We start from the raw sequence: 13930 nt of genomic DNA on the forward strand, positions 1-13930 counted from the left end.
GCCGAAATCATTATTAACTGTAGGAAGCGGAAGTTGATCGTATGATTTTGGTATACCATTTGTACAGGAACGTTTACCTCAGAAGATCCTCAGAAATCGCTCCGCTCGTCTTAAGACTGCACCGATTATGATGAAATTGGATGCCATTTGAAGATTAAGTTTAATATCTATCGGTTGTAGGAAGCAGACATGCTATTTAGGGCATGTGTGTTTTGTCGAAAATTCCGAAATTCTACAAATAAAAATAAAGCCAAAGAACTAAGTTTGCGACACTGTAGTTCAGCTATCAAAGCAATACACCAATTCTGTAAATCGCATCAATTTGTACTTTAAGCGGTCAAAGGGGACATAATATGGGCTGCTTTCAGGTTGCCACCAAATGGGGAGCAGGACTTATGCAGGACCTTCGCTAGCATTGTAATAAATTGATGGAAGCTTTAAATCCATGTATCAAATTTATCTGCCTTTGATTCTGTAACAGATGCGCTTTAGAGAACTGCAACAGCTAATCTTGTTGCACTTGTGAAGTTGTAAATTTTCTACTTCACTTTTATGTAAACTGACAAATTTTCAAAAGTTTCTATTGCAAATTTCGGAACTTAGATTGTAATTCTTCCTGGATTTGGTAGAATTCAGCTTGCTCTCCTGTATTTAATAAAATGCCATTAAAATTGGTTCGGCAGTTGCATAATCACAACACTTCCGCGTTTTACATCTATTTGTATAGAGGAATCGGAGTCGGCCATGAGGTACAAGTTCCTGTCAAGTGAACATTTTATTCCAATGGTGTAATTTGTATAAAACATTTCTTTTTTTACGAAAACGACACAACAAAAGGAGCACGGGGCTATGGTCGCAGCGAGTGTTTGCCTAAATTCTCGTCCTGTTTTTAGTGCCGCAAAATATGACACCATACCGATTCGCCCAACCATCAAGTTTGATCTCTGTCAACGGCTGGTGTCTCGAACTCCATGCTGATAATTGATTATTCTTTATTCTCGTCCTATGAAAAGACAGAGACAGGAAAACAGGGACAAATGAATGCCGCGTAAAGTTTAGAACTGGTTTACAACATAGAACAGTGTGCCGGTATGCCATCTGTTGAGGTAAGGGAAGCTGAAGTTTCTTTTGTGCGGAATCCGACATCAAAACACAGATGTTCATGTATATTCTTGTTTGTGTTGTGCTGTCTAATTTTATGCGTGTATTTAATACTCATCTCCAGCTATATATATATATGCAATTCTAGTTCATGAGGTGGTCTACAGGAAGCGGTGCACACTACGTGCAGAACAAGTTGCACGCATAATCGAACAATTGCCAAAATTAACTAATTTAAATTTTAAACTAATTGCCTCCTGGCGCACGTTGTACATTACAAATTCTAGCCGTGGAGTTCGCAAGGCGGATTCACTTGGAACGAATATTCAGGATGACACCAGTTTCGCGATATTAATTCCCGAACTTTGCGGACAAACGCATTGGCGTTCCAGTTACTTTTGGGCTTCAATGCATAAGACGACGCTCTGTCACGAAATTAAATTAGCCTTGGGAACTTCACGGCTAGAATATGTAAATTGCAATGTGTGCCATAAAGGTTTTAGTTAAACTTTAATAAATACATTCTTTTAAATAGTCGATTACCCGTTTCAATTTTTTCTGAAAGTGGTGTCCGCCGCGTCGAGTAGACCACCTCATGAACTACAATTGTGCCATCTGCCACAGGAATCTTTTAAGATATATTGAAAGTGTTCGCTGAAATACCCGGTATATGTGTGACCTGACACTAATAAACCAGCTGTAAGTTTGCGCACGTCTTTAACATACGGTGAAAGAAGAGTGAATGAACCGCGGCCAACTGTCCCGTTTTTATCCTAATTTCCAACTGAAGTATTGCTGCATTTCCTGCTTCCGCAGGTATACCGATAGTGCACGACCAGTACTTGGACACCTATCGAGCCGGAGGAGTCGTCGTTCGCGGCGCCAAGACCAGCGTTGCCTCCAGACGCTCAGCGCAGCTGACGCCGTGCCTGGAGGAACACAAGTTCGTCCCCTACGCCGACGACAAGTCCGACATGCGGGCCCGGGAATCCGACGTACGTGAGTACGTAGAGGTTTGCAGCGCTATCACGCGACGCATTCTGGAGTCATGCGGCGACGAAACTGCTCAGGCCCCTCGCGGCCTCGCCAGCGGCCACTCCGAATTGTCCGAGGACGTGGTGCAGAGGTACATTGAAGCCCCTGCCGAAAACTACGTCCTGCTGCGCATCCTATCCGCCATTTGGAAGGAAGTCCGTGTCCCTACTTCGCGCCTGCACTCCGCAGTCAAATCGGCGCTGGCTACGCTTGAAAAAGATGTGCACAAAGACCTGCTTAACACGGCCCTGTACCGAGAAGATCCTCTGAGGAGCCTTCTCGACGTCGTGGTGGAGAACACTAACCCCAAAAGGATTCGAATTCTCGAGGTTGTCCCGGGCCGATCGGCATCCCCCCTGGCACCCTGGGTGGCGTCCTTGTTGAACCTTTCGAGCAGGCAGCTGAAAATCGAGTACACCGTCGCTCACCCGTGTCCCGACGAGCTCGGTCCTGGAGATCTACCGGAAGTCGTCAAGGCGGTCGCGTGGGATCCAGCCTCTTCCTGCACGAGCGGACTTCCCGAGGCTGACCTCATCGTCGTCCGCGACCTCACTTGCGGCTCCCATCGCTCACGGGCTCTCGCTGAGCAACTGTCGGCACACTGCAAGGAGCCCGCGTTCGTGCTCCTGTCCCAGCGCTCAGCTCTGTCTCCGGCAGAGTCGTTCCTGTCAAGTGTCGGCAACGCTACGTTCTCGCACCAGACCACCCAGGCGGTGGCGTCGGTGTTCGAAAACGAAGGTTTTCGCGTAGTGGGCCTGAAGTCCAACACACTTTCGACGTTGCTACTGCTAAGAAAGATGCCTAACGTCGTCGACGTAGCCGGAGAGGAAGTGATCAGAGTGAACAGTGCAAGTTTCGCTTGGCTGGAGACGCTGAAGACAAGAGTCCTCGAGTACCACGGAAAGCCGCCGGGGCAGAACCTGTGGTTGCTCGCCGAGGACGCCGGCATCAGCGGCATCGTGGGCCTGACCAATTGCCTCCGGCAGGAGACTGGTGGGAACCACATCAGGTGAGCCCCGAGTTCCGTGGATGTTTTTGTACTTGCACCACGCGGACGCGATGTCATGAAGTGTGTACGCGCCGCAGTTTCGCAATGCCATTACAAGTGAAGTTACACGCACACAATCATTGACACTAAACATCACGATGATGACAGCGGCAACGAATGCAATACGTTTGTTCGAGAATTCTCATGTCACTAGAAATATATTTAGTGGGCAAGAATTCAAGGAGTAAGATTGCAGAATTCGTGCGCATAACTTATGTAGAGCTTTTAAGTGTGATGCAAAAAATATTTATTTCCATCGCAGCCGTCCATGGTGTACCGAAATTATGCAACGAATGGTCGAATGAGTTGTGAGGACACAGTGCACGTAAAATGGCGATAACATTTAATGCCATTAAGTATGTCCGTGTGTCGCGGTGTGAACGGAAAGAAACTTTAGGAGTTATTAGTTGTAGCTGTTTTTCGTGCCCTTGCGGCGCGTGTATTAGCGTATTTCCTCGAAGTGCAACAACTTAATGTAGTGTCACAACAGATTTTTTTTTTTGCTAATGTATCCAATTTATTTTTCTGTTTCCACTACAGCGTTGTTTTCCCTTCTTAGTATGTCGTATACCTTATTTATTTATTTTAGAAATGTAATGCACGAACGATTGTCATAATTTCGTTGAGCTGTTACGAATTCAAATGATGCATGTGTTTCGCGTGTTCATTTATGATGTATGTGAAAAGTGTGCGAACTTCTCTATTCCCTGCTGCCATTTTGCGAACGGTCCTGCGCCAGATCAAGCTACTTCAAGGGCAGCTTTTTGCCTTTTTCCCTCTAAAGAAGTAATATGAGTCTTGAATGATTTTGGCTTCAAGCGCGAAGTGATACACGGACACAGAAAGGAGCAGACAGGACGAGCGCTAACTCTCAACTAAATTTTTATTGAAACGAGGAACATATATATAGGTGATTGCAAAAACCGTAGCATCAGAACATGACAATGTAAAAGCATGAGTTAAACATGTCAGTGGGTATAGAAGTCAAAGAACAAAAATTATTTCAGATTAGTACACGTATTGCGAAGGTAGTGGAATTCGCAATCTAACAGAGACAACGAAGCATGACTGACGCAAGTGTCTCCTAATCTTTTTATGTGGAAAGCCTCGATAATTTCCCTCGTGGTTTGGCATCTGTGTCTAGAAAGAATTTTTGTGTCTTTAAAGAAAGGTTTGCATCCACAATCGAAACAATGTGCGGCTAAATGTGATGCGTTAGGGTTGTTTAGTGAATGTTTGTGTTCTTTTAGTCTAATGTTAATGCATCTACCACTCTGTCCAATGTAAGCTTTCCCACATTCGAGTGGAATCTGATAAACTATGCCCGTGTTGCAAGGCACTAAAGAGGACACATGTTTAACTCCGCAATCATCTTTTCTTTTTTTGCCTTCCTGTTCAAGTCTCCTATTTATCAAAGGGCACATGTTAGCCAACTTTCGTGGGGCCGAGAAAACGGTACTGACATCATACCTATTGGCCACATTCCTTAAACCATGGGATAATTTATGTACGTAGGGTACTACAGCAAACTTTGTATCCTTTTTCTGTTTTTCTTGTTTCTTACCAGGGCTTTTAACCCATTTTACAAGTTTTTCGCAGGTTAGCGATAATAGATGCACGGGATAGCTAGCCTTTTTAAGCCTTTCTATCTGTTGTGAAAAACTGTGTTGCATATTGTGCGGACATGATTTAGTAATGGCAGACCTAAGAGTTGAATGAGCTATCCCCTGTTTAACAAGTTTAGAATGGCAAGAAGAAAATCTTGAATCTTGAAAGTCTTGAAAGTCTTGAAAGTATTGAATCTCGAATACGCTATTGACAGAGAAAAGATAAAAGGTGGGCTGGACCGAGGACGAGTATTCGCAAACTATCTTCGACTGGAAGCTCTTCCTGCACTCGACCGAGTTGAGCACAGTGCGTCCCGATGAGTAAAGAGGACGCTACATGTCACAAGAGTTGCTGTGTAGTGTCCGTGCAGCACACTGACTGCTTCTGTCGAGGAACGGTGCTGCCATCTAGTTTCTTGAGCCAAGTTGGAGTGTTGAGTGGTGGAACGTTCTAGAGTACGGGGGTTAGTTCTTTATGCACCCTTTTTTGAGAATGTTTTTTTTCCCTCCGGTGTGCACCATAAACGCAACGTTAAGGCATCTGTTTGGTCGTCCTTGATAATTTGAGACCTAATGGGCAGTTTAAAGCAATTTTTTGACGAGACGCCCCTCTAAATTGTTTCTTAAGAAAGAATGAATACGTAGTCTGGGCCCATTAGTGAGGCGCACTTAAAAAAAAAGTAAACGTAGCACGGAACGGTTACAGACTGATAACACTTGAAAACCCAGCACCGTTTTTGTCAAAGTATGGAGCTGTCTTATTCTTGAGAGTCATACTCAGTTTTATTAAGAATATATAATTTAAAATGGCAGCCATAGTGAACCACTTGAAATATGTACGGGCAACGTACTTTCAGTATACGCAGTGGGTACGATGTTTGCTTTAGGGAGGAGACGACGCAGAGTTCACAAACACGCAACTATGCTTTAAACACGGGTTACTATAGCTGCCAGGTTTACCTTCCCGAAGGAGCACAATTCGTTATGAGAGATGCTGTAGTGGAGGGCTACGGATAATTTCTACCCTCTGTTCTTCTTTACCGTGTACCTAAAGCTCAGCACGCGAGCCTTCTTGAGTCCAGCTCCGTCGGAATGGGGCCGCTGCCCTTGCGAATCGAATCCACGCTCTCGTGCTCCGCAGCACAACGCCAGAACCACTGACCTGCAAAGGGATTCAAATGTGGGTTCCGCTTTTCGTTATTTACCCATTGAGGCCGAGACACACCAAGTATGTGTGTGAAGGCAATGGCATCTTTATTATCACTTCTGCGTTCATTTATATTGAGTATGATCTGATTTAAATTTCCCAGTGTACTGGAGAGCAAGGGAGGAACCGAAGTGCTTTTTCCAACCTAATATCTCCGCAGCGACGCATTTGCAAGAGAAAAGAACAAATAGGGAGTAAAAAAATGGCTGTGGCTTAGCTAAGGTTAAGCCCAGGATGCGAAGCTTACTATCCTTTATTTTAGTTGTTGAACCACTGTTTAGCCTGGTGAACTGCTGTTGCTTGCCTATATTTGGTTTGGCTAGACGAAGAAACAACTCATGCGTTACTCTGCTTCGCCTTCAAGAGTGTAACGCGACAGCGTTCCCGTCGACCCGCCAAGGGGTGTAAGACAATGGGCTACGGCGCAGCGACTACGCGCCCCGCATTGGACGCGGTGAGCGTCGAGCAACGCAGCGTTCGGCGCGGCAACGAAATGTGCGCCTCAGCAAGCGACGCACGCCTGAGCCTTACCCCCGTATGCAGAAACCCAACTTAAGTCGAAGCACATGCTTGACTTGATTTAGATGACGCCTGGCGTTAACGTGCCCAAAGACGCTCTGGGAGTTCCAGGGTTCCAGGGTTCCACACTCCCAGGGTTCTACTAGTACACATAAATACCCAAGAAAGTGGATGGGGAAACGCCGCCGCGGTAGCTCAATTGGTAGAGCATCGCACGCGACATGCGAAGGTTGTGGGTTCGGTTCCCACCTGCGGCAAGTTGTTTTTTCATCCACTTCAATTTCCATTAATTTATCATTACTTTATTTCATTTATTAAGCACATGAAATTTCCCCTATGTTGTACTTGGTGTCAGTGTTTGCTGGCTTCTCATTATATGACTATATATATATATATATATATATATATATATATATATATATATATATATATATATATATATATATATATATGCCTCACAGGCCCCGAAGAGCGTTTGGTGCGAGGGGCATATCAATAGAAATACAGTACAGAAGTAATGAACCAGAGTAACGGTACAACAGGCGCGGTACGAAACAAATACACAAAATGAATACAAACATGATTTCAAAAAGGCGTAAAAATGACTCGTTAACACGAATATTAAAATAAAAGGCAAACTTCAAATCTGCAAAAAGGGATAACCTAGTAGAAGTGAAACAGTAGTACAACATAAAAGAACAATTAGAGCAACTGAAAGGTAGTAGAACAAAAAACAACATTTAGAATAATACTAAATTGATAAATGAAGGCAGAGGGTGGTTTTTGAACTCTCCAGGGTCAGAAAAAGGGATTAAGTTGTCGAGAAGATCATCCCAGAGCTTAATTGCTTTAGGTAATGCAGATGAATTGAATGATTAGGTTTTTTCATATATGGCGGTTACAAGCAGGGATGATTATATGAGCGCCTTGATTATCGAGGCAAAAATGCGTTGCGGGTGTGAACACATTTATGAAATACACACAATAGTGAAATCGCACGACGACTTTCAAGTATTTGTACGTCATTAAGGTTCTGAAGCTGTGAGACACAGGCGAGGGGACTATAATTGTTGGAAATGAACCGGGCAGCTCTGTATTGAATTGACCCAAGCATTTGAACGAGGTGTTTTTGGCGGGGAGACCAAATAGATGAAACGACTTCCAACTGTGGGCGAATAAACGTTAGATATGCTAGTTTTCGAACGGAGCTAGGTGAGTTGCGCAGGTTTCCGCGCATGTATTTGATGCTTTGTTGAAGAGTGTTGAAATGTGACAAGACCACGAAAGATTTTGTGTGAACTCCAATATATCTGTGTAACATAGCTTTGAACAGGAAGGTATTAACGATAGAGTAGTGCAAATTATGAATATTGTTCCTGCGGGTATGTCATATAGTTACATTTAGTTGGGTTTAGAATCATGTGCCAGTCTTTATATCAATCAACATTAGTGTTAAGATCATTCTGAAGAGTCAGGTGGTCAGTCTCTGGAGTGATCTTACGGTAGACAACACAGTCATCTGCGAAAAGACGTAAACGGAATGAAATGTTGTTGGAAAGGTCGTTAATGTAAATTAGAAAAAGTAATGGTCCAAGCATGCTTTCCTGTAGCAGAACTGGTAGTTCGGCGAGTTGGTACGAATTCATAGTGAAATATTTTGCGCGTACAATTGACAAGGACACGGTGTGCCCTTGTCAAAAAAACAAACAAACACGGTGTGTCCTTGTCAATTGACAAGGTGTGTCCCCCTTCACTGTGTCTTTGTCAATTGTGCGCGTAAAATATTTTACTATGAACGCTTCCCTGTGGTACACCATAGGCTACGTCGCATTGTGGTGAGGAAAAGCCTTTGACAGCTCTGAATTGTTGACGGAAGGAGAGAAAGTTACGAAGCCAAGATAATGTGAGAGAATCAAGACAAGGTGTACATAATTTAGTAAACGCCGGGCCGTGTGCAACTCTGTCAGATGTTTTTCAGAAACCTAACGAAATGCAATCTATTTGCTCGTTATGGACCATATTAAGATGGAGGTCAGTGGTAAATTCAAATCACAGGGTATCACACGAGAACCTTTCCTAAAGCCATGCTGATTCGAAAAGAAAAAAAAATCATTTCGTTCCAGATGGTTAAAGATGCCAGAAGGGATAATATGTTCAAGCAATTTACAACATATGCATGTTAAAGAGTTAGGTGAGCTTTTGCTACCCGTTCTGAAGTCAGGAACGACCTTGGCGGTTTTTCAGTCGGTAGACAGCTCTCCATATGACAGTGATTGCTAAGAGATATGACACAAAATTTGACCGGAAATAGAAATGATGTTTTTATGAATTCACAAATTTATGTTTTCCACTACGGCAGATGAGGACAGTTTAAGGTTGGTAATTAGAGATGCAATACCGTCAGGACTGATACTCATGGGCTCCATGAATCGGTAGTCGTAATTGTCATACTGGAATGATCTTCCTTTGTAAACATTGATGCAAAAAATCTTTTAATTACAGCGGGACATTCAGTGCCAGTTAGCTGTAAGCCATCAGCATTGTGTAGTGACATGGTGCCTTGTTTATTTTCGGGACATGGAATTTGCTTAAACTTCATAGGATTTGTCTGCTATAGCAGTGGAAGATCGCTAGAAAATTGATTTTTTTTTCAGTGGCAGTAGCAGAGCGGTATGTTTTGGGACACTGGTTATACTTATACTGCCAGAATAACATTGAGCGTTACGTTCAGTGGCCTGGACAAGAATATTCATCAAGCTTTATGAGTTGTAGGCGGCTGGCAACACCGCAGTAGCTAGGGAAGTAGTGCAGTCTGCTTTGGTCCATGACACTTTGTACGAATTACCACTTCATGTGTCGCAAATAGAACTTGCGGATGTAAGTTTACGTTGAATTACAAACTTTCGCGCTGTTGTGTTTCCAGCGTACGACGTAGTATGTTTGTGTCAGGAGTGGAAGCAAGACACTTGGAACACTGATAGCAAAACATGTAACTCCGCCAGTTCGGTGGTAAACCAGATCACATTGGCGACTTATAACTGTGAGACTTAATGTCACGTTGAATTACTTGACGCATATCTGTGTATTTGTTTCAAGTGTGACCCACTATTTGGTTGGTAGCGTTGACTGTTATGTGCAAAACGGCGTATAGACATCCCTCTCCTAGTCAAACGTACGTGGCATTGACAACGCGTATGAACCATTGCTTAAAAAAGGGCTTAGCTTTCACTGGGAAGGAATCGCAATTTCTGCTTGCCTAACGGTTTCTGCAGGCCGCCATCCACGAAGAAAGTGCAGTCTAGCGCAACAGTAAAAACGCACGCTGGTACGGTAACATGGTGCAGGGGCACCGGTTCCAATTCTAGTTCCTGTGCAGATGTTACCACCGGTCTGTGGTGACACTGTGCAGTAGTGCATGATGGTAAGTAGAGCGTACTCACATTCTACCCTCGTGTTGTTGAGAAACTGCATATCTGGTTGAAAACGCAGCGAGGGGGCTTGAACTCGTCTGTGAGGAAGTGGTGCTCGAAGTACCGATTGGCTTCCGCCTATGGGTAAGACACGTTGGTAAGGTGAGTGCCACTCGTAACGCATAGTGCAACATGGTGTCCAACATAACGGCGACTGAAATAATGCTGAGCGCGTGCTTGGATAGCGACTGGGGTTTGCTCTTCATAATGTATTTTCTTTTTTGAAACAGGTGCGTATTCGACGCAAGCTTTAACGGATCCAGCAAGACCACGGACTTTGCGCCAAACAACCCGCAGTACAAGGACGTGCTGCAGAATGATCTGGTAATGAACGTGTATTGCGATGGACGGTGGGGATCCTACAGGCACTTCACCACGCTGTCTTGTAAGTGAGAAGTTCATTGTGAGCAATTTAGCACCTTTGCTCGAAGTTTGCCGAAGGAATAGTAAATGGCGTACTAAGTTGCATATGTCGCAAAAGAGAAGGCAGGCAGCCATGCCGCCATACAATTACCGCATAATATCTTCGTGAACAATACCTTTGACAGCGTCTACTCAAAGCTAAATGATTGCTAATTCACAGACAATGTTTGCTTTGAATTATGAAGTGTGGGAATTAAACTGGCTACTGTTGTGAACGTCTCCGCCGCAACAGCGGTCGCAATACAACTAACTAACTAACTAGAACTAACTAGAATACAATGATATTACTAACGTAATACAATACGTGAAATACGGAACGTAGCTTGCACCACAAATTTCCCGGGAAACTACAAATGAAAAGTCGCTTTTTATTTTTACTGCCTCTTGCGTAGCAGTGCCTAGATTCCTTTGTTATTTCGTTCCATTTCCTCGTTGCTGATGCTGCTGCTGCTGGTGGTTTTGTTGAATAGCTAACGTAAAGAACAACACTCATATTTTTACTACCCGTACTTGCGATCATTTCAATGTTGTTCAATGTTGTTCAATGTGGTCGTTCGATCTTCGTCCTTATGTTGTAATGACTCCGATATCGTTATGCCATTCTAGGGATGCCCTTGCAGTGAGGCCATCGTCATCGTTCTATTGTTGTCATCTCGTCGAGGTAATTACATCTTCTTCATCCTAATGTCGTCATGCTGTCGTTGTCACGCCATAGTCGATCGTACGGCAACGGCATCTAGTCATGCACTTGTAGTCACGCCATATTCACTCTGGCACCGTCACTGTGCTGTCATATCATCGTCATCACGCCGCCATCTTCGAGCCGTCTACGTCACACCAACATCGTGATTGTATCGTTAGTCTATCGTTCCTATGCTATTGTCGCTGTTGAATAGCCGTCAGAGAGTCACAGTCATGCGGTCGTGGGCGTTCGGTCGTTGTTATTCTGTCTTAGAGATTTATACTGTCGTCATTTCACTGGCACGATGCCTTTGTCACTGTTCCAGATTCGTCATCTCATCGTCGTCAAGCCGTGATGTGCATGCAGTCGTCGCCATTCTAGCACCGGCATACCGTTGTTGTGATGCCTTCATGGTCATTCCAGCTCTATCGTCCCATTGTCACTCTGTTGGCTTCATGCCATCGTAGTCATACTGTCTCAATCATTCTAGCGTCAGCATAACGTTGTCGTCGTGCCGTTTTCGTCACACAGTCGCCTTCAATGATCCCATCGTTATTCTGCCGTGGTCGTGACATCGTCGCCGTCATTGCTTCCTCGTCGTGCCATCGTGCCATCGTGGCCATTACGTCGTTGTTATTTCCTCGTAATGATTGCAATCTTTTCGGGGCATTGTTTTTTTACGCTATGGTTTGATCATTGTCCGCGTTTAGTATTTTACGTTCGCTTAGTGTATTAAGCATTTCGGAGTGTATGTATTCACGAATCGATTGCCGTTGTACTTAACCTAAATATTTGCTTTTTTTCAGCGTTAGTCTTTATAAATGACTTCCTTTATTGCCGTAATGCGTTAGCGTACATTGTGAGAGCCCATGTGTGAGAGCCCATGTGCATGGGCTCTCAAGCAAATTACAGGATTCCGCTCGCCGCGTTCACGTAAGCGCTAGCGGGTCGGGCAAAGGAGGGCCTCCGAGAATGCACGAGCTGGCAGGTTTTCCACAAGGTGGCTTGCTCCCCAGCAACCAAGTGTAATCCGGCACGCGCGCCCGTGCGGCTGCACCCGTGATTGCAGCCGTAGAACGTAGACCGCGCGACATATCAACGCGTGCATTGCCCCTCTTCTCACCTGCTCGGGTTGCTAGCAATTTTTCAGCTCAGCCTCGTGCTTTGCCTGGAGCATTTAGCCGCCTCAACTGTTTGGATCTTTAGTGCCGTTACTTTTGGAGCGCGGCTCCCAGGCATCCGTTCCTGCGGCCACCGTCGGCGTCCTACCTCGTAACCGAGCGAACGAGCAAAGAGAAAGATGAGAGGGAGAGGGAGAGCGAGAGCGGACCGCCGCGGGAGAGAATGAACGCTGATAGCGAAGAGAGTGCGAGGAGGGAAGCGCGGGAGATGGTCCAGCGGAGCCATGATGCGGAAAGCGGAGGAGGAGGGTGTGACGAAAGCGTGAGAAGAAAAGCGTAGTGCCGCGCAAGACGGGCTTTGCGCCGACGATGGCTACGAGATGGCGCCAGGGTAGCGCACGTCATCTGTACGGAAACAAGGCGCTGCATGAGCGGAGATCTGTCTGAGGCGGCTGCTGTTAAGCGCTCCGACGCGTGACGATTAGCGAGGAAGCCGTGTACTTGTACTACTTTACTACATGTAACAATAAACGAGTACATAATTGCATGAGTTATCACTTCACTCTTGGCCCTCATTTCTCGATCTACCCAGCCTTGACACTGCGGCCCGCTTTAGGTAATGGCACACAATCTCACGCAGCTGAACACATCAATTTTCTTCCTTCGTCTTTTTTATGAAGAGTAAACAATTCACTGCAGAACACCAAAGAAATGTACAAAACACTGTTTGATTTCACCTCCAATATTTGCCTTTTGACTGGCATACTCAGTCCGATGAGTTAGGTTAGCGAACACTAGATCCATAGACCAGCATAACATGTTCCTTTCCGTACGCTATTCGATTAATTTTGAATGCTTTTTGTTGTGAGGAGATGCACGTGAATACGCGCAACACTGGTTCTTGTCGGTAAACAGAGATAAACATTCCTGAATCAAACGTCAAAGTGACCTCCATTGTAGTTCGTAGCTTATCACGACGAAGTGTTACAGTGGCGATTGCGGCAAAAAGAAAAAAAAAGGTCTTGAGTGTATATTTGAAACACCCAATACGATTACGAGGCTCACTGTATCCAGGGCTGAGGATTAATTTGAACTACCTGGGTTCCTCTAATGTGCATCTACATCCATTTACACAAGCGAATGTAGCATGTTACTGCGCACTGATGCTTTACGTCTTGCGTTACGCCCTATCACTACCGCGTAATACACAGGGGAAAGCAAGCGCCGACACCAGCAGGCGACTTGGTCAAAACTTTGAAACCAACTCGCAAAACAATAAACATACATAAAATCCGCAAATGTTGATGTACGATGCGTTTGCGGCGCACGACGAACACTTCCAGATATATTGCGTTTCTACAGGCCAACGTGCTTGTAGTAAGAATACGTGCGTGCAAAAAAAAAAGAACATACTTGATAGTAAATAGGTGATGGCATGTACTTTGCCCCTTGTGGACTGTCAGCCAGGATTTCCAAATGAGGATAAGTAGCAGTGCAAGGGCATTTTTTTCTCGCCTCGTCCAAGCCGCAGCAACAGTACCGCAGCGCCCTGAAGTCTCCTCGACGTATGAAAAGCCCATCGTTGCGCAAGGCGCAGTGCGGTGGAGCCGGCCACGCCCACCACAACGTGACTTACGCTCTCTACTTTGCGAATGAGACGGCCGGAGCAAAACCTGCAGCGCGAAGTGATCTCGGAGGCCATGGGGCCGACGCGACT

The 13930-nt window shown here is 45.1% G+C and overlaps 1 protein-coding gene across 1 annotated transcript in view; it reads left to right on the forward strand.

Moving 5' to 3' along the window:
* LOC139049280 (fatty acid synthase-like) overlaps positions 1-13930 on the forward strand; it is a 140300-nt gene that overhangs the window by 60880 nt on the left and 65490 nt on the right. The window contains exons 16-17 of the mRNA XM_070524657.1: positions 1918-3145; positions 10218-10372. Coding sequence (XP_070380758.1) covers positions 1918-3145; positions 10218-10372 — 1383 coding nt within the window. The remainder of the gene's footprint in view (positions 1-1917; positions 3146-10217; positions 10373-13930) is intronic.

The sequence above is a fragment of the Dermacentor albipictus genome, chromosome 8, assembly GCF_038994185.2.
Source record: "Dermacentor albipictus isolate Rhodes 1998 colony chromosome 8, USDA_Dalb.pri_finalv2, whole genome shotgun sequence".
In the NCBI taxonomy this organism is placed as follows: domain Eukaryota; kingdom Metazoa; phylum Arthropoda; class Arachnida; order Ixodida; family Ixodidae; genus Dermacentor; species Dermacentor albipictus.